We start from the raw sequence: 20,337 nt of genomic DNA on the forward strand, positions 1-20,337 counted from the left end.
ATAGAAATATGGTGTCTCTAAGTGAGAATGACAGTGTCTATTAATTAAGTGAGAATGATAGAGTCTATTAATTAAAGTACTGTGTGAGCATGATTGTTTACGTACAGTAAGAGGGTATTATAACAGTGTCATGGAGAGAGCATAGTTGTCTGTGAGGTTATTATTGTTTGTGCGACAAAATATGAATTATGGCCTAAATGGCATCTCATATAAGAGGTTCAATAATTAATTGCCCGAGAAGTACTCTTTTAAACACGGCCTCACACACACACACACACACACACACACACACACACACGCACACACACACACACACACACACACACACACACACACACACACTTAATCGCCCAGCAGTTCCTGCTGCAACATTAATGCCCTCATTTATCCTCTTATGCACAAATGTCAACCTTTGTCAACCCACATGCCTGCTTCCCCATGCCTCCCTCCCTGCCTCCTCCACATCTCCCCCTTTCTTTCTTTCTTTCCATGAATGCTTCACCTCCGTCTCTCGTTTGTAGTTCTATCCTTCCGGTCTCCTCTGCGTCCTGCCTGGCCCTATAGTTATCTATTGTACTTGGCTCTCGTTCCTTACATCCCTCCATTCTGTGCACGTACACGTACACACACACACACACACACACACACACACAGTTAACTCATTAAGACCTGGAACTGTGTCATTTTTAGATTTGAGCTAAAAAGCATTATTTTACACTTTGGGCTATTCAAAAATAGCAGATATACAAGCTCATAGCGCGGCACCGAGTGCCGCGCTAAGAACTTGTAGATCTGCTATTTTTGAAAAATCGAGAAAATGTGTGCAAATTAATATATTTATATTATTTTAAAGCGAACATTTTTAACTCAAATCTTTGCTTCTGGGGGTCCCTGGAACAAAATATTTTGATGGGGGTCCGCGGCCAAATACATATCATTTTGGGGGTCCTTGACATGAAAAAGATGGAGCACCACTGATATAGAAAAATACGTTTTTCAGAATACTGTTGAGATTTAGGAGACATGTAGAATCGGCTTCAGGTCTCAATGGGTTAATGCATGTTTTGGGGACAAATTAACACTAAGGGTTTTTACAGTTTACTCTGCATAACAGAATACCTCTATTGTATCTCTCTCTCTCTCTCGCTCTCTTTCTATTATTCCGTTTCATTTTATTATTTTAGCGAGCTCGGGGGGGATCCTCCCGTGACTCCTGTGGTTACCATGGTTTCAAGGATGAAGGGACCTCAGCGACGGTTTTGATCACCGAGATGCCTCCATCAGCTGTCACGTGCACACGCACGCACGCACGCACACACACACACAGAATAATGAGGGGGACTCAAGGGAATACAGAGAATGAGTATTTATTCATAGATTACAGACTGTGTGTGTGTGTGTGTGTGTGTGTGTGTGTGTGTGTGTGTGTGTGTGTGTGTGTCCATTAGTCCAGTGTGAGTGAGGGATCGGTGTGCACAAACAGATCTTCGTCATACAGATCTTCGTCGAGCGTCTCCCCTTCCTCAGTGTAGTAGGTGGGGAATGGAGGCTGGACCAGAGCGGGTTTCCTGGTTGGTAGGACACTGTCCCTCACCTGGAAGAACACACACACATTTTAATTCTTTATTTGATTCCACAAATTAATATTAACTAGTCCATACCCGGTGAAGTGCACAGTCAAAAGTATTTGCAAACGTGGGGTTATACACAGTAGGCGGTATGCTTAGTGAAACCTGCATGCGCACGCGTCCCGTGGCGTCGTGAACAGTGAACACACTCACACGGCCGCACAACCCGCACCCACAGTGCACACACACACACACAACCGTAATAATGTTTTGTTAGTGTGCACGACGGACCCGCACGCCTTGTTCTCGCGAAACCTGGCAACTCCGTTGTTGTTTAATCTGAAGACGTGAACGTGGTTATTCATGTTTTCTTTGGGATGTTGCGTGGCAGTGGCGTACCTTATAGTGGTGAAGATGATATCCAAAGCGCCATCCATGTCTTATAACGCAGACTCGCGTGCGTTCCGTCGCGGCGTCCTGGACCCACAGTGAACACACACGAACACCCCCCGCCACTCCCCACCCCCCACACTGCGTGTGCACAGTTTGATCATTCGTCCCGTAGTTCGGAAGGCCATCCCACAGCTGGGGAGCCGTAACCATGGCGACTGAGCCGTAACCATGGCGACATTCTTTTACACAAAATCGATAACAAACAGCTGACATTGGGGAAAGCGAAAAGCGGGCTTCGGTGTTCCGTGCACATGGTAATGGTCAATGGTGAGTTATAGCATTGGTTCTCAAAGTGGAGTCCGGGGACCCCAGGGGTCCTTGAGGGAGTTCCAGGGGGTCCCCGGCTAAACGATAGATTAGGCACCAAATGGACCCTTATGGGTCTGTAACTCTGAGAGTGTACAAATGGAACCAAATGGACAAATTGACATAGATTTTACAATATAAATTGCGGCCCAAGTGATAGAAATGGCATTAAATGGGGGTCTGTAGCCGTAATGCATGTCAAACTGGGGGTCCTTGAAATTAAAATGGTTGAGAATCACTGCTAGAGCCGTAAAAAAATCTTCTCTTATGGGGGTCCCAGGCATATCTTTTGAAATGGGGGTCCGCGGGCTAATAAGTGTCAATTTGGGGGTCCTTGACATGAAAATGTTTGAGAACCACTGAGTTATAGGAGGATGTACAGGGAAACAAATGTACCGGGGGGGTTAGACAGTTCATGGGCAGCTAAGGGTGCATATAGCACCTTCTCCACCTCCACACAGCCAAACTGACTACTATGACGGCTGAAAATATTTAGCAAGTTGTTTGGCTTTGCTCTTTTGCGTGCGCACGCACGCACACGTCTTATTATACTCGTGAGGATGTCAAAAACTAGTGTTTACAGGGACAAGTCACCTTGCCCCTGTTAAATACACACAAGTACTTTTGATGCTTTCGTGTTACACTGTAGTATGATCAAGTAGGGCAGGGGTCTTCAACAGGGGGTCCGGGACCCCTAGGGGGTCCTCAGAGTTACTACAGGGGGTCCGCCAAAACTTTGTGTAATAGGATGTTTTTTTTTACATTAACCACTTGACCCCTAGCATCCCTTTTCTGAGGTGAACTTTAGCCAAAAATAGCAGATCTTTGTGAGCTTGTAGATCGGCTATTTTTGGCTAAGAGTTATAGGTGTAGAGGGGAAAAAGAGCTGCAAAAATGTATCTGAAACACAATTTTATGCAACACAGAGGGGGTCCCTGCTTCATCTCTCTCTCACCTAGGGGGTCCTTGGCCTGAAAACGTTGAAGACCCCTGAAGTAGGGCATTCATTTACCAAAAAAAAAACGTTAAAATATGGAGATAAGAGATTTCTGCCCGACAGCAATGATATGGTCGCTGTCGGGTGGAAACCTTGTATGTCCAAAACTGTTACTTTTCAGAAAATATTATTTAGTCACAAGCTCTTGTTAACACTTTTCATTGGTTGAATATTTATAAAACTCACAGACAGACAAAACAACCACGTTCAAACTGCCGTATCTATTTTCGGCATGTCATTGTAGGCAAAGAATAATCATTTAATCTTCAAAGATTTTCAAATCTCTGTGAGCTTATAGACTGACTATTTTTGCTACTTTTGCTCAACCTTGTCATATTATGAAGTATAAAGTAGGGTATTCATTTTATGAAGAAAAAAAACACGGAAAAGGTGAAATAAGGTTTCTGCCCAACTGTGACGATATATTACTAAATTGTATTTAGGCCAGCCGGAGTAATATTTCTGAACTCTTTTTCTCAATTTCTCAATTTCAATTTCTGTGTGTGTGTGCGTGTATGTGTGAGTGTGTGCGTGTATGTGTGAGTGTGTGTGTGTGTGTGTGTGTGCGCACGCACGTGTGTGTGCACGTGCGTCTGTCCGCATGCATGCAAGATAAAAATGAGCTGAGCAGGGTGAAACATGACATACATTTGTATTCATTATCGCCTGTCTGTGTTAATAAGTAGAAGGAGACTCACCACCCACACACACACACACACACACACACACACACAATCTAGCAAGCAAAACATGCTGAGTACGGTGATGGATGCTCTGGATATATAACTAACTAACATCATTAAAGTACACACACACGCCTTCAGGGCAGCGCGATCCATCTTCATTGATGCTCTGCTGTATCAGCTGTGTGTGTGTGTGTGTGTGTGTGTGTGTGTGTGTGTGTGTGTGTGTGTGTGTGTGTGTGTTTTACAGGTGCAAGGTGACCTGTAAACAATAAACGTTCTGAAAGTGCTTCACCTTAGGCCTCAGACACTGTGTGTGTGAGTGTGAGTGTGTGTGAGTGTGTGTGTGTGTGTGTGTGTGTGTGTGTGTGTGTGTGTGTGTGTGTGTGTGTGTGTGTGTGTGTGTGTGTGTGTGTGTGTGTGTGTGTGTGTGTGTGTGTGTGTGTGTGTGTGTGTGTGTGTGTGTGTGTGTGTGTGTGTGCGCGTGTGTGTGCAGGCAGACATACACATGCTGGTCTTACCTTCACTAAGCAGTTCTTCCATCCAGGGACAGAGCCGTTGACATAGATTACATTTAACTTGGTGTTGATCCTCCATACCTGAGAGAGGGAGGGAGAGAGAGAGAGAGCGGGCGAGAGAGAGATAAGGGGGAGGGGGGTTAGAAATTACACAGAAGAGGTGGCAGATGATTGCAAATGAGTTGAAATTACCATCAAGGACACACAAGATCAAAACCGTGTTGTGTATGTCCACATGCACACGTATGTGTGTGTGTGTGTGTGTGTGTGTGTGTGTGTGTGTGTGTGTGTGTGTGTGTGTGTGTGTGTGTGTGTGTGTGTGTGTGTGTGTGTGTGTGTGTGTATGCGCGCGTACCTTGAGGCCAAATTCTGTCCTGTAGATGTTGCCCATCTGGCCAGGCATCTTCTTTCCTTTCCAGACTTTTGCTGGATCCTAGACATGGAAGATTAGGACCCAAAATTAGAGCACAGTATGCACACAACACAACACAACACACCAAAATCGCAAATTAGGAACAATAACAGGCCATGACTCTCATTCTCCGGGATTTTTTGTACGTTACTAATTGTAGGATAAAATTACATCAGTGTGAAATACACACATCTATTACAAATAAAACATTAATAGACATGTCATACAGATGGAAAAAAAAACAATATGGACATTAAAATATACCAAGGAAAAGAGTCATGTCATAGGCACACAAACTAAACCTCAGGGGAAAATATTGAGTGGACCCAGGATAACTAGGTAGACCAAAGCATTTGGTGGATAAGAGAAGCGATTTCAGATCTTTGTTGAATTGGTGCGTGTGCGTGTGCACGTGCGTAGGTGCGGTGTCAGACCAAAGGAGAGAATAAATCATCAAGGTCAAACCCTGTCAGTTCAACTACAACACACGACTTTTGTTCCCAGGCGGCTTCCCTTCATTCATCAGATTCTGATGAAGGCTGAAACCAACTTTGCAGCACAGTTTATTTCTGTGTTCGGTGGCTGTGTGCTGCATGAGAATGCAATAGTCAGTGCCTCTAGCAACACATAATACATAAGTTCAAGCAATTCCCCTCGTGCAATAACTGCAAGTTTGTAACTTGCCCAATATACCCCCAATATTTATGCATAAAATTGGCATTAAGCGTATTATCAATTGGGAATTCTTCTCTCTCTCTCTCTTGCACTTTGTAAGCTGCTTCATAAGACTGCCAAATGCCTAAATTGTAAATTGTGTAACTAAGAACTTTGGAAATCTGTCCTTGGTATTCATAATCGTGTTCCGTGCCGCTCTGGTCTCTCTTATATGGAAGCAGGCTAGTCTACGCCTGCTATCAACACATACTGTAAATACTGCGAGTTTTGGGTCTTTGTAATCGCAACTTTGTCATACAATGGGCATTACATTACAGTTTGTATATAACCAATACAGCGGTGTAAAGTAGCTAAGTACATTTACTCAAGAACTGTACTTGAGTACCATGTTAACGTATTTTTATTTCATCCCCCGTGGGATGAAAAAGGTTGAAATTATCACTGTATCTGCTATAGACCCCCGGAGACCCTGGTCAATGAAGTATGTAGGGTTTAAGTGGTTAATGCGCTCACCAAGGATGAACGCTACGGAAAATTGAAAAGTTTGACATTTTCTGACAAACCCAAGGTGGTTTCTTTCCTTTAATGTCACCATTAGGCTCAAAATATCAACCTCAAAGTTATGTCGAAACCTAGTAGTGGTCAGATAGCAGTGAAAACCTGCTGATTGCATTCACGCTCCTCACTTCCATACATAAACAGTTTCCTCTGTGTGTGTATGTATGCATGCGTGCGTGCGTTGTGTTACTGCTCACCCCTCCGGGTCCCGAGGCTCCAGGTCTGCGATGTGTCTTGGTTGAACCGTGGGACGCCGGTTGGCCTTTGAAATGATATCGCTTCATTACGCCTTGGAAGCCCTTACCAATCCTACACACACACACACACACACACACACACACACACACATGTTTTAAGTGTCCTTGCTTGTTCATGGATTAAAGCAAAATAAAATCTCTGAAAAAATAGCAGATTTACAGCAGACATCTACCTTACAATTTGAATCCAGTGTCGAACGTTTGCCTGTGTGTAAGTTGCATCACTGTTGCCAGATTGCGCGCGAGCAACAAGCAACCAGCTTGATGCAAAAACACCGCCCTGCGCATGCGTCGCAGCACTTTCCCCAACCAATTACACGCCACTTCACGCTTACAACTCCTGGACATGGCAACCCCGGCAACCCTGCCCCCCATCCAAATAGTGTCTGTCTGAAACTTTACGCTACATCATCACAACAAACCAACCCACGCCTCCGCAAAAATGATAGCGTTAGCATGCGCCTAACACTAACGTCACTCAAACGGCTACGTTAAACATCTTATCAACAACCTGTATGAACGTTAGTCTGGTCAATGTCATCAATGCTAACTAATTAGCCCGTTGAACAGTGTTATTTTGGTGACTTTTGTGGCTTTCTGTGACACTATGTCACGATGTAGCATCTCAGAGTGTTATGTAACACGGAACGGAATGAATAGCTTCGCACTTCCGGTGGTTCCTTCACAATAAAGGTTGCAACAAATACACACACCATGCTACACGAGAGCCTCGCGCCAGCGACTAGACGGAAGGGTCGCGTAGCGACCCGCACCTCTAGTACAGTACAAGCTCATAGCGCGCTACGAGCTTGTATATCTGCTATTTTTTAATCGCCCAAAGTATAAAACAATGGGTGTAGCTAAAAAATCTAAAATGACACAGATGCGTTCCAGGTCTTAAATGGGTTAAGGTGAGGAGAACAGGGCACACAGCGGAGCTTACGTTTTGGCCGTGATGTCAACAAACTGTCCCGGACGGAAATGTGCTGCGTAGAGAGGAGTGCCTGGAAACACAATGAACAAGGTTAATCACTTAAGGTTACACACTAGAGACTGATGGCAATGTGATTAAAGCGGCACTACTGTATGTAATTTTTTTTTATCAATAAAATGACATTTTGTCCAATCTGTATGGTACAGTAGTTCATACAATATAACTTCTATAATTGGGGTGGTTGTATTTGGTCTCCCTGCTCTTCTATACTGAGACATTTAGATTGTGTCAAAGGTCATGTCTCCCCTAGACACAGGATCTGACATGAATTTTGACCTGATGGTCAAGATTCAATTTATCCCCTGAACAAGCAGAAATACTCTATTAGCTCAAAGGTAAAGGTTTCAGCACTTGCACGGGAAACCGGGCTTAAATCCGGGGTAGAAGAGGAAAGTTACACACTGCAGCTTAACAGAAAACTTAAATTATGGTTAAAACCAAATCAACGGTGCTCACATGAATAGATTCTGACTGCTTATTGGAATGCTTACGTTGCTTTTGTTTCGCAGTTAATGTATTTGGGTGGGTCTAATTTAGATTATAATTATGTTTAATTCCTTGTACTTGATTGGTTTTTAAATTAGTGTTATTCTATTTAGAAAAGCCTCCTGTGGTCAAGTGTCGAAAATTAGCACTTAGTGCTATACATAATGACGTGCCCAATATAGGGATCTCAAGTTGAAAGTGGTTCAACCACACATGTTGTCCAAGTAGTCAACAAAAAGGCAATTCCACGCGGTAACGGCAAACTCTCTAAACATGGTCCAAATAGATTTTCTGGCAAACAATCAGGAGAAGAGCGCACACCAGTATTGATGAGGTGCTGCTGACCTAAAGTACAGGCATGCAAACAGCCCCGAGGTGAAAAAGGTGACAACATGTTGTTTTCTTTCGGGTCAGGTGTCACACAATTGCCCTATTTGGGTTCAAAAAGGTGACTGTAGCTGAAAAGTGACACTTTTGCATGTCTGAAAGTAGACTAAAAGTGAAGAAAAGGCCGCGCACACACTCATAGCCACGATGCAGCATAATTCATCGAGTACCAAGTACCAACGTTTCGACCTGGAAAGGTCTTCTTCAAATAGATTTTCTGCAACGCAGACCAAAGCGCATGCATGCATTGTTGTAAGCTTGTGAACCTGGTTTGATGATGGCATCGTCCGACACTTTGAACGTGGAGACTTTCTGCTTTGGAGGAACTCCCGCCATCCTAAACATCTCCATACTGTCGTCAGTCCTCTGAGAGAGAGAGAGACAGAGACAGAGAGAGAGAGACAGAGACAGAGACAGAGAGAGAGAGAGAGAGAGAGAGAGAGGCAGATGGATAGAGAGACAGACAGATGGATGGAGGAAGAATTAAGTGACAGATAGAGGAGAGAGATTGAGGGGATTGAGAGAGACAGTAGAAACAATCAGTATAGTGAACAGCAGTTGGGAATCTGGCATTTAAAATTAACTGTGTGGACCTGCTACGACTGTGAGGACACACACACACACACACACACACACACACACACACACACACACACACACACACACACACACACACACACACACACACACACACACACACACACACACACACACACACACACACACACACACACACACACACTTTCATATATCTCATTCTCATCTCATTCCCTCCAGTAAACTCTCTCTCTCAGCTGTGTCTGTCTGTCTCTCTACCTCTCTCTCTCTCTGGCAGCTCTGAAAGTCACCCTGTTAGTGATTTCTCTCACTGAGACAGTCAGTCCCTCTAATTAAAGGGCCGGGACGCTGTATGCCAGCCCAGTGAATCGTTCACACGGGGCCCCATCAAGCAGTGTCTAAATCTGCCGATAGAAGCAAATAGATTAAAAGACCCACTCCCCGTAAATGTCATGTTTTTGAAGCCTACCCGTGGAGATCCTGTGCTCCGCATATCTCCAAAGCATTAAAAAGGTATGGTAGTGTAAGTGATTTTCTTTGATTAAAATAAGTGTTAAATAACTATATTCTGAGAGTACTCGTTGCTACAGAGTGTTTGTTCAGTGACAGGAGTCTCCATGTCTCTCTAGCTCTTTATTGAACATTTATTTTCAGGACGGGATAACAATTTTGAGGGCAAAAGATTGGGGAAAATATAGAGCGTTTTGTGGGGAGTAATCATCACTGTTCATTTATTGAACAGAGAGGATTTAAACCACACCTTGTGGACATGTGGATAGGGACTTTTACATCACACTTCTCTAGTCCAGGATGGCTCAGGGTAGAAGACGGCAGATTAAAATGGGATTGGTATTTAAGATAGTCAAAGGGGCAGTGCCCCTTTCAAAACTGGCCTGAAAAAAAATCATCTATCAGGAGACCACAAGGGGAGGTAAATGCAAATTCCCATAGAAAGGAGTTGCCATTCACTGCCGCCATTTTTTCCTTTTTCTCCTTTGTACATATAGTGTTTTGTATTTGTTGATGGCATGTTTTATTGTGTAATATTTTAAATGCTATGTTGATGAATTGAATACAGAGGACCACAATGGAAACAAGTCCCCAGACCGTCCCCAAGACCAAAATCATTTGTGGACCCCCAGTTTGGGGGGAAACAAACTGCTCTAGTTGCCTTGTGTTATGAATTCATCTCACCTCCTTTCCTTCACAGCACTGTGCATTCTCTACGCTCCCTAAAAAAAGCCCAAACTCAATCTGTTTAGTTCAGCTAGAGCCAAGATGAGGGAAAGTGAGCCTTTGATGATCAACAGGAAAGGTAAAACCACTTCAACTGTTTGGAAACACTTTGGTTTCGAGGAGTCATAGGGAACAACAACAACAAATATACTGTGGATGATTTATTACAGGGTGCTGTGAGTGTCTGCACCACAACGTAATACGACAAACTTGATTAATCATCTCCAATTCAGATACTGTACAAACTAGTCTATGACCAAAAAATAAAGGAGGGGGAAAAAGTAAAGTTCCCATTAATAATCAATCCTGCACTTTATTTGACAACGTATCGTGCACTACTTGAAGGTAATACTGCACTTTATACACAACTCACTTTAGTATACAAAAAAATACCCCTCTAAAATACCGTTATTTTCTTGAGCCAAGTCAAAATTAGTTTTAGTAGATATACTTTGCACCTGTTTTTGTATTTATTCTTTGTTTTCCCTGTGTAATGTTATGTAATTATAATACTATTGTCTGCTTGTTTTTTGTGGGCACTGCGGATGCACATTTTCTAAATCTTTGCTAAATCCGTATATGTGTGTGTGTATTTACTTTACAATTATATGTATCGTTCATTAATATGCGGTGTCCCGTCTAAATAAACAAATAAAGTAAAGTGAATCCACAGTCAGAAATACAGCCTTTTTTACATTCAAAGAAATGCATGCCGTTTCCAATCAATGAGTAATCGTGATAAACAAATAACAATTATGATTTCTGCCGTAATTGAGCAGAACCGACGTCAATGTATGAATAGCGATCAGTCAGTTGGAACAGAATTCCATGATGATGCCTGAGGCAGTGTCAGAAATATTCACAGGCGAAGGGGAGAAATGCCACCTGGCACACAGACAGAGAGGGCTAAAGTTGGACCCACTTCATTCGGTTGAAATTACTTCTCTTGTACTGAATTAGTTCAGGATATGAATTTAATTCAAATACACTTTGGGGGACAGGTACTGATTAACCCACTAAGACCGGGAACGCATCTGTGTCATTTTTAGATTTCTTTGGCCATTCAAAAATAGCAGATCTACAAGCCCATAGCGCGGCACTGAGTGATTATTTTTGCAAATCTTTGAATATATTCTTTTTTTTTCAAAGCGAACATTTTTTACTCAAATCTTTGCTTCTGGGGATTCTACAAATGTCTTCTAAATCCTAACAGTTTTTGTTTTTTTTAAACTTATGTTGCTATATCAGTCACACAGACGCGTTCCCGGTCTTAATGGGTTAAAAAATGATCCATGGAACACAAATGCGCTAACCTCGTTTCCAGATCCCATGAATCGCAGAAGGTACAAAGTCCATTTAGAGTTAATTAGAATAATGATTAGCGATTCATGAGCTCTGGCCCTGCCCCTTTTTAACATGATTTCCCAACATCATTAACGAATGCATGCCTTCGCCAACACTATGCAATTGTCAAGAAATGCCATTTCCACCTGAGATTACGTCCAGTGGTGGAAAGTAACTAAGTACATTTAGTAACATTTTGAGGTACTTTCACTTTACTTGAGGATTTCCATTTTTCAATACTTTATGCTTCTACTCCACTACATCTCAGAGGCAAATATTATACTTTTTAATCCACTACAATTATTTGACAGCTTTAGTTACTTTGTAGATTTAGATTATTACTGAGCATATAATACATTAAGCACTTAAGCCCTATTTTATACTTCAGCTATTCAAATAAAGTGCGATACAAAGCAAATATTTACCGTACCACGAAGGGATGGGTGATTTGCTACATTAGCCACTGCTGCGCCTCAAACTAGCAGATGTTCTGCTGCCGTTTTCGTTCGCCGTTTTCTCCATCTACACTTTTAATTCCTCATCGCTTTATTTGGTCCCATCATTTCAAAACAATTTGATGACCCTTGCCTTACAGTATTATCTTTTAGTCTGCACTAAAAGCATACAGGACACACAGGACCTATAATTACATAGGACCTATAATCACGCCCTCAAAATGAAAGCACTACCATTGAGAATGAATGGGAAATCAAAGTTGTTTTGGTAAGGGTCGACATGTAACTATCCCTTCTACAGTACCAGTCTAACATCTCTATAAAGATCAGTAAGGGTTGGTCCTTGCTGAATCAGGCCAGAGAAATTGGACCACAATTAAGGCACAAATCTTAAATATGATACCTGGGGGATTAATGTTTTCAACAAAAAAAAAAATCACTCAATGTGTGTCGTCTCAGCCAGTTTCACTGCAGCCATGCGGGGTGTTCTTACTTGGAAAGGCGATACGTTTTTTGCTCCCACGAGTAAGGCACTGGTGTTGCCATCGTATTCGTCTTTGGACAGACACTTCAATACATGGCAGTCCTGCACCTGGAAGAAGCAGCACAGGAGGAAAAATCTTTAAGCAGTGCTTAAATTGTCTCCCAGACTGTGGAACAAACTCCCCTTCGCAGTTAGAACTGCACTCACTCCCAATTTTCCGCCGTAATCTGAAGACTCACCTCTTCAGACCGTAGCACTTGACCTAGCCTTGACGACCAATGCAGTCTTATGCAAAGGTTAAAATGTAATCTAGATGGCATGTTATTTAGACAGATGCCAGGCATTTGTAGACCTGGCATCCTATAGTTTGTATAGTTTCAATGTACAGATTGGTTCTTGGTTTACCTATGATCCTATAGATTACTGAGGCACTACACTGTCTCTATGCATTTGATGTGTTACCTTGGGTTTACCTTGCTTACTGTAAATCGCTCTGGATTAAGAGTGTCTGCTAAATGCCTCAATTGACAAATTGTAAATTGTAATTTGGATGGTGGAAGAACTCTGACTCTCACACTGTGATGGGGGAGTCAGGAGTTAGCAAGAAAACTCATTCTGTCATGAATCACTTTTTTTTGTGTGTGGGGGGGGGGGGTCTGAAAATAAAGCCAGTAATTACGGACCCCATTAGCCCTGGTGAACCTGGAATGTCATTCTGGGCAAACTCTTCTTTTTCTTAAACCCTATTTACTTCATTGACTGGCTGCCCTTAAAATGGGTCTATCATTGCCCCCCTCCCGTTTTCCCTCTAGTCTACACCAAACATCTTCGCCTACTACTATGCCCAGAATAGGAACGCTAGGGCTGAAGTGGTTAATTATAAAAAAGACACTGTTTGTCCAGCTCTCTTGCAAATCCCTGGTATATAGGGTGGCAGACAGTCAAAAACAGCATCCACATCCAAGTCACTCCTTTATTCAAACAGGGACACTATGTTCCGTCCATCTGGGTTAAATGATGCCTCCTTGAGTCAAAACGCATCTGTGTCCCTGTTTGAATAAAGGATTTTCATTTTAATCAGTGTGTCTCGGATGCTGTTTTTCTTTTACTGCCACCATGGACTTCCAATACACGTGAGCTGGCCAGTCACCGTCTTGAACCATTATTCACATTACTACTTGCCCATCATCTGTGAAGAGCAGCTGAATTGTTAACTTCAACAGTACCACTACCAATACTATTCCTCCTCCCTTCTTATACGTACAAATTGCCAAAAGCAAACATCTTACTTTTGTTTTTCTCATCATAAGCACTGCCTCTCCTGCGTTAGCTGTTTTCATTTGTGTTGTGTCCCCAAAGATATCTTTTTTGAACCTCTTACTAGGCAATCAAAGAAATGTTTGTTTTTTGATTCTGAGTCTGATTAATTTCACGAATAGTATATTAACCCAAGGTTATCTGAGAAAAATAATGTCTATGATATTGAATTTCACTATGACTTCTTACTCTCACCAAATGAATTTTCTAGACATTATAATCTTAAAAAGGTGGATGACCATCTGAGCACAGAGCTACTGTATATAGAAAACCCACAGACCGTAATTCTCTACTTCATGCTGAGAGCTATCATCCTACTAAGGATGGTTTACCCATTGGTCAATTCAAACGTATACGCAGAATCTGTAGTACAGATGACTCTTTTAAAGTACATTCTGTGTCCGGGTAGCTCAGTCGGTAGAGCACTCGCCTCTTTCGATCCCAGGCACCACCAACTCAGCGAATGAGTAGCACGGCTTGGGTGCGGAAAGTGGTGCAATTTTTGCAGAAGCCAAACATTGTATTTCTTCATTAAAGTATATTGGCATTGAACAGGTCAAAGGTGACATCAACACACTACTACTCAGGAGAGAGGCATTTTGGATCTCTACATTAGACACTGTAATAACAATAAGGGCCTATATGAAGCCCTTTATATCAGACCGTTCCTGTAACATGTCATTCTACGTGTGCCTTTTTCTATTAATGGGTCTTCCTTTGCCTGTGTATCAGATTGGTAGTCTCCACCTGACTTGACTGTATCACATCCAATGTGGTTCTTGGTTTTAGCCTATCTTAAAATAAGTGTAGGCCTGTGTTGTGATATGGTCCTGTTGTTATTGTTCACTTCAGTGTAGTATTGACCTTCATCTATGGTTTTAATTACTCGCTGTCTTATAATGTTCATACAGTATACCGACATAAACATGTTCTTTGGTCTATCAAATGTTTTTTGTATACTTATTGCATTCTTTGTATTTGTATTCTAGATGTTGTATAATTATATATAAATAGTTCAGTCTTACTATAGGCTATTTTGAACTTGCGTAAGTCAACCGACACTCGGAGCACACTGACTGCATCCGTGTGATCATTGCAGCACAGCACTGATTGGAGGCTAGTCTGGGGTGTTACTACTTGACTCTTTGATTGCCATGGACGTGTAGACGCGTCCGTTGGCACTTAGTCCACAGTGCCATGGACGCGTTAAGACGTGTTGGGGCTTTTCAGTGGTTTTCCACCAAAATCCCTAGATGACTCCCGAGATGCACGTGCGTGTAATGAGGCGATCTCCGTGCGGACGGTGTTAACGGAAAATATTCCAGGATTAGGTAGGTAAAAACACGCTGGCACTGGGGTGACACTATTACACTTTTACTCTGGCAGTTAAAGAGTTAAGGAGTGGTGTGTTTGTCCTAAGCCTCATTCTAAAGAAGACTGTGTCGAAACGTTTATCTACAATAAAGCCTTGATTGGAAGCTTTTGCAAAGTCAAATGTGCAGACTTCTATTTTTCTTTTTATCTGACTTTGATCACATTATTATTCCCTCTCTCGACTCGTTCCTTCTTGACAATGCAAAGAAAGGTCATACATACATTCTATCACGCTGCCCGTCGGTTGGCCAATGGCCATCAAGCTTTGAGCAGCATTCGATTGTGTGAAATAAAAGACTAAATCCCACTCCATCCAGACCTTGCTCTGCCTCTGAGGGGGCTATAGGCCGTCACGCTACAACGGCAAACTCATAATGAAGAATGAAAGGCTACGGGTCAAACTCAAACCAGCTCAATATTTTATAGAATACGAAACACGTCTCGAAACAATCCAATTTAATGATTGTTGCTATGACCTGTTAGTTATGTCCGTTTGGACGATAACTTGCTTCTTCACTGTACTGCAAAGCCAAGCCTTTGTTTTCTATTAATTGAAATTCCTAAAAAATGAAGGTGGATGCTTTGTCTTTACATGTGTCAAACCTGGCCAGGAAAAATGGAAAATAAAGTTTGACATTATAGAAATTATTGCACCTTTTGATGTCCATATATAGCCAATACTTTAGTCCAACCTTACTAAATCACATTTAGTCACACACTATGCAGGAGTAGAAATACTGTATGTATAAATTAATGAATTAATTAATGTGTTTATTGCAGACTCATGCTCCATAGAAAGCATACAATTACAAAAAATGTATGCATGTGTGTTACCTGTAACATGGTCACTGCATGTCTCTCCCCTTCTTTCGTCCACACGGGAATCATTCCCAATTTCACCGCTAACAACCCAACTCTTCTGCTACCTGAGGAGAACAGGGTCAACAGAACTTCTATTAATTACGAAAACAAGTATTCTTTCCACTCTCACACACTTTTTCTCCTCAATTTAGTCGTTATGCCAATTGATTTCTCCCAACACAAACATATGTGTGTTGTCACTGCGGTTCGGTTGTATCCTACTGACTGAGCTGCCAGTGAGGAGCCCCCACCAGGAGGACGTAGAGCTTTCGTCCTAGCACTCCTCCCGCCCAACACTGCCAGCTGACAGGTCCCACCCCAGCCCCGTAGTATTACGTGTGATGACAAATATCACCCTCCCCGCCCTGTATTTATCAAGTAAAAACTTCCACAAGCCATGCTAAAAAGTAGCCTAACAGAGGTTTTTGTAGGCGGGTAATCTTGTTGTGGTCCATTGTACTCAATTCATCATCATGAAAAGATTAAGCTGGTGTTGAGGAAAATGTTCTAGTGAGGGTAGAGGCCATTAATCTCCTTGTTGATGCTGGGCACATAAACACCGAAGCAATGTTGGCTATTATCACTAGTCTAGTATGTACCTCTCTGCGTTTTTAGAGGCTTTTAAAAGATTACTGAATATCGATATGAACATAAAATGCACCGTTCTTGTTCATGAGAAGTCCATTACTCTAAAGACCATTTAAATGTTTTATTAGACATACATTTATTAGACTTTAAGTCTAATAAATGTTTTTTTATTTAGCGTGGCTTGTGGTCCTTTTTACGCAATAAATGCATGTTCAGACACAGGGCTGTTAGAACAGAGCAGATACTGTATTTTCTCAGAACTTGGAAGTACCATTACAGAGCTATCACACACTCAGACCTACCAAAGCCCTTTCACACACACACACACACACACGCACGCACGCACGCACGCACGCACGCACGCACGCACGCGCAATGACACCCACCTTCACCGTAGTCATGCCTCGGCCAGGGCTCGTCTTTGAGGGGGTTGAGTTTGGCGGCTAACTGTTGTCTGTATTCTTGACCCATGCTTTTCCTCATGTACTCCTGGTTCTCCTCTGTGAGGTGTTCATCGAAAAACGTTTTCGACACTGTCGTGACTGTCCGAACACAACCCAGCACCGCCACGGGACTGAGAGAGAGAGAGAGAAACACGATTAATTTAATGTATGTATGGATATCCTGTATTATGAGTCTTCTTTCCCAAAATGTCTGTCCTATTCTCATTAGATGCTTCAATAATGTGTATGTGGGAGTGTCCCAAGATGTAAGTATTTTGGAATGAAGTCATAAAGTGTCAGAATTTGTAAAACTACAGTGCTGAACTCTGTGTACTTGGAACATATCCAAAAGAACTTCACACAAACAGAAAACCAGACTAAAATCTTGGACTTTGGACTTTGAACGGATGCCCAAACATTAAGGATGTGGCACAGGGAACTCATGAACTGTATCGGTCTGGAACATATATAGTTAGGGGTAAACAGAACGATTTTGTCCAGCTTTGGGAAACACCCATGAATGCTATGGAGACCATTAAAGAAAAGGAAACTGAAAACTATATTTCATATGGTAAAGACATTGTAAACAATGTTATTTCTTTATTATTTATCTAATCTATTTATCATTCTTATTATTTTTTAGATAATAATGCAAGTGCAAGGGTATGTGTGTATGAATGTGTGTGATAGTGTACTGTATGTAATTTTGGTTACAAAAAAAGTCAATGCAAATCTTATTTTTTTTAAAGATGCTTCAATAATTGAGCTATTGAGGTTTCTGTCAATATTTACCAACAAACAAAACAAAACAAATAAACAGACTATATTTAACAAAGTAAATGATGTAACTTGCATGCATCTACTGTATAATATGCTACAATTAGCTTCAGTAGTTGACCTAGCAGCATCCAGTTGACTGGAGTCTACATCCCATTGCCTGGAGGGACGGTCAAGTTGTGATTGGCTACTTGGTTGTCATGGACAACAATGGACTGCATGCAACTAGACTGGTTCCAAACCATCCCAACCACTCTCTGAGTGTACTGCACGCACGCAGCTTCAGGCTAATAATCAGGATAAATAGACACGACAGTGGTGGGGAGAAAAAAACTCACATTTCTTTCTTAAGTAAAGTAAAAATATCAATCCTGAAATGTAGAAATGCTCTGTAGAAATAATAGTTTTCAATTGTATAACTGGCCCAATCAAAGCGCAGCCGTCCCTCTGCACTATGGGAATGTTAGCACTAGACTAGATACCTTTCAGACGCAGTGCTCAGTCTCGTAGCAAACACACGGCTTCCTCCTCGCTGAAGCAGCAGTCGACACGTCCACGCCGCCATTCTGTTGTCTATGTACACACTTAAAGTATAAAAAATAAATACAACGTTTCTGTAAAGAATAAAGATGTTTTGACGTCCTATACGAGACCCATGCCTTCCAACTTGTCCTGAAATGTCACCCTCCTCCTCAGTCACGGCGCATCCGGTACGGCATGAAAATACGTCCGATGCTGGGAGGGGGCATAGCGACAAAGGTTCCGCTTAACCCCTCAAATCCCATTATGGGCAACTGCAGTCCCTCGGGGCTCAATACTAGTGTATTTTATGTTTTATGTTATTGTGGGGAAGGCTTTCACTTGTCGATTGGCTATTTTCAGCGAAAGCTTTCCCCACAATACTGATGCTGGGATTTAAGTGGTTAATTATTTGTTTATTCTCACAATACCAAAAAAAGAAGCTTACCCTTGAGTACAATACATTTTATTATGTGTGTATTAAAAGTAAGATTTCTTTTTTCAAGAGAGATAAAGATACATTTAATTGGCTACATATTTTGGGGGGGATTTAATCAGGAGAAATTGACTGTGTAGGGTCATTCAGAGACTTCTGAGAGATTCAAAATTTGGCATGTTATTTTGTAGACATGTCAGGACAAAGCTGATGGTAATTGTTTGTGAAAGGTTGATGTTTTTAATCAAAGTCAAAATAAAAACATCTAGGGATAAACTGAGCAATCTGTAGTTTATTTATTTGGTAGAGAACAAGGTTGGAAGCGTTTGAAAAATAGAGTAATAATATTACTCTATAATTATCAAGGGATCCAGGTGGACCTCACCAGATAGATGAACGTCTGGTAGTTAATGATGGGGTGGCACGCCAGACGAAGGTCATAGCGTGCCTAATCAAACTTTAGATGGTGCAGGGAATAAGGGAACAAACAAGGTCTGACGCCAGGAAAGTTGTGTAACTACCATTAAATGTGGCACGTGCCTAAATCCCTAAGGACCAAAGGCCAGATGGCCATGTTATGGCAAAAGTCTATTGAACGTGATAGGATTTATAGATGTATTGAAAGATGAGGCATAATGACGGTATAAAACTCTTTTCTAGGAGCTTGGGCACAGTGGGTACATTAGCTATACAAATACTGTATGTATGGTTAATAGTTAAGTTATGATGATCATCAGCCTTGTGAATTGGAACTATTATTCTTTCTTGAGCACCTTCAATCTTGAGCTCCATGCAGGGCACAAGTGATTTTTTTTCCATTGAGTACAGAATAAATGTAGGAAGAGACTTATTTTATTAGTTTGATATCTAATCTATCATGATGAGCAAAGTAACTTTTCAGTGAAATTATGATGCCTTGGGTCTTGGGTCTGACTGGTTCTTGGATTTGTCTGTCTGTGATGCAGGCATATGCAGCGACAGCAATATGTGTTCAGACTGCACCTAAAACTTGCCAGAAGATGGATAGTTGGATCTATGGATGTGCAAGGCAAGTTTACTTGTAGGCCTATAGCACGCAATTCAAAGTGATCAGTGGTGGAAAAAGTACTCATTCCGTTCCGTTAAGTAGTAAGTCTGGTATTCAGAATTTACTTGAGTAAAAGTAAGAAAGTATTGGCATCAAAATATACTTAAAGTACAAAAAGTAAAAGTACATTATGCAGAATCTCCCATTTCAAGTTTTTAAAATGTATACAAATCTTTTGTAAATACCAGATCTACAAGCTCACAACGCGTCGCATCGCCAAAATATATATAGAGCTTAAGTGGTTAATGTATGATTAGTAATAAATATCTAAATCTTCAATTAAAGTAACTAGCAACTAAAGTTGTCAAATCATTGTAGTGGAGTAAAAGTACAATATTTGCCTTTGAGATGTAGTGGAGTAGAAGTATTGGAAATTGTAAATACTCCACTAAAGTAAAAAATACTTCAAAATTGTACTTAAGTACAGACTTGAGTAAATGTGCTCAGTTACTTTACACCACTGAAAGTGATATAGGGCATACAAGGGCATTAAAGGACATAAAAGGCCTTTAAAAGAATAATGGAATAAAAAAAGCAACACAAAAATGCAGTTTGCATAAGGCT

General features: G+C 41.5%; 1 protein-coding gene across 1 annotated transcript; it reads right to left on the reverse strand.

Moving 5' to 3' along the window:
* Positions 1–1,351: 1,351 nt before the first annotated feature.
* On the reverse strand, positions 1,352–18,422 carry mrpl3 (mitochondrial ribosomal protein L3). Its single transcript, XM_084079653.1, has 10 exons — positions 18,214–18,422; positions 16,898–17,085; positions 15,897–15,988; positions 12,381–12,479; positions 8,561–8,660; positions 7,371–7,431; positions 6,368–6,479; positions 4,881–4,958; positions 4,529–4,606; positions 1,352–1,594 (listed from the first exon to the last, which is right to left on the reverse strand). Exons 1-10 carry the CDS (start codon positions 18,294–18,296, stop codon positions 1,445–1,447), a joined length of 1,041 nt encoding a protein of 346 aa, XP_083935779.1. The 5' UTR covers positions 18,297–18,422; the 3' UTR covers positions 1,352–1,444.
* Between the last annotated feature and the right edge of the window lie 1,915 nt (positions 18,423–20,337).

Source organism: Gymnoscopelus microlampas (genome assembly GCF_963454915.1).
Source record: "Gymnoscopelus microlampas genome assembly, chromosome: 15".
NCBI lineage: Eukaryota > Metazoa > Chordata > Actinopteri > Myctophiformes > Myctophidae > Gymnoscopelus > Gymnoscopelus microlampas.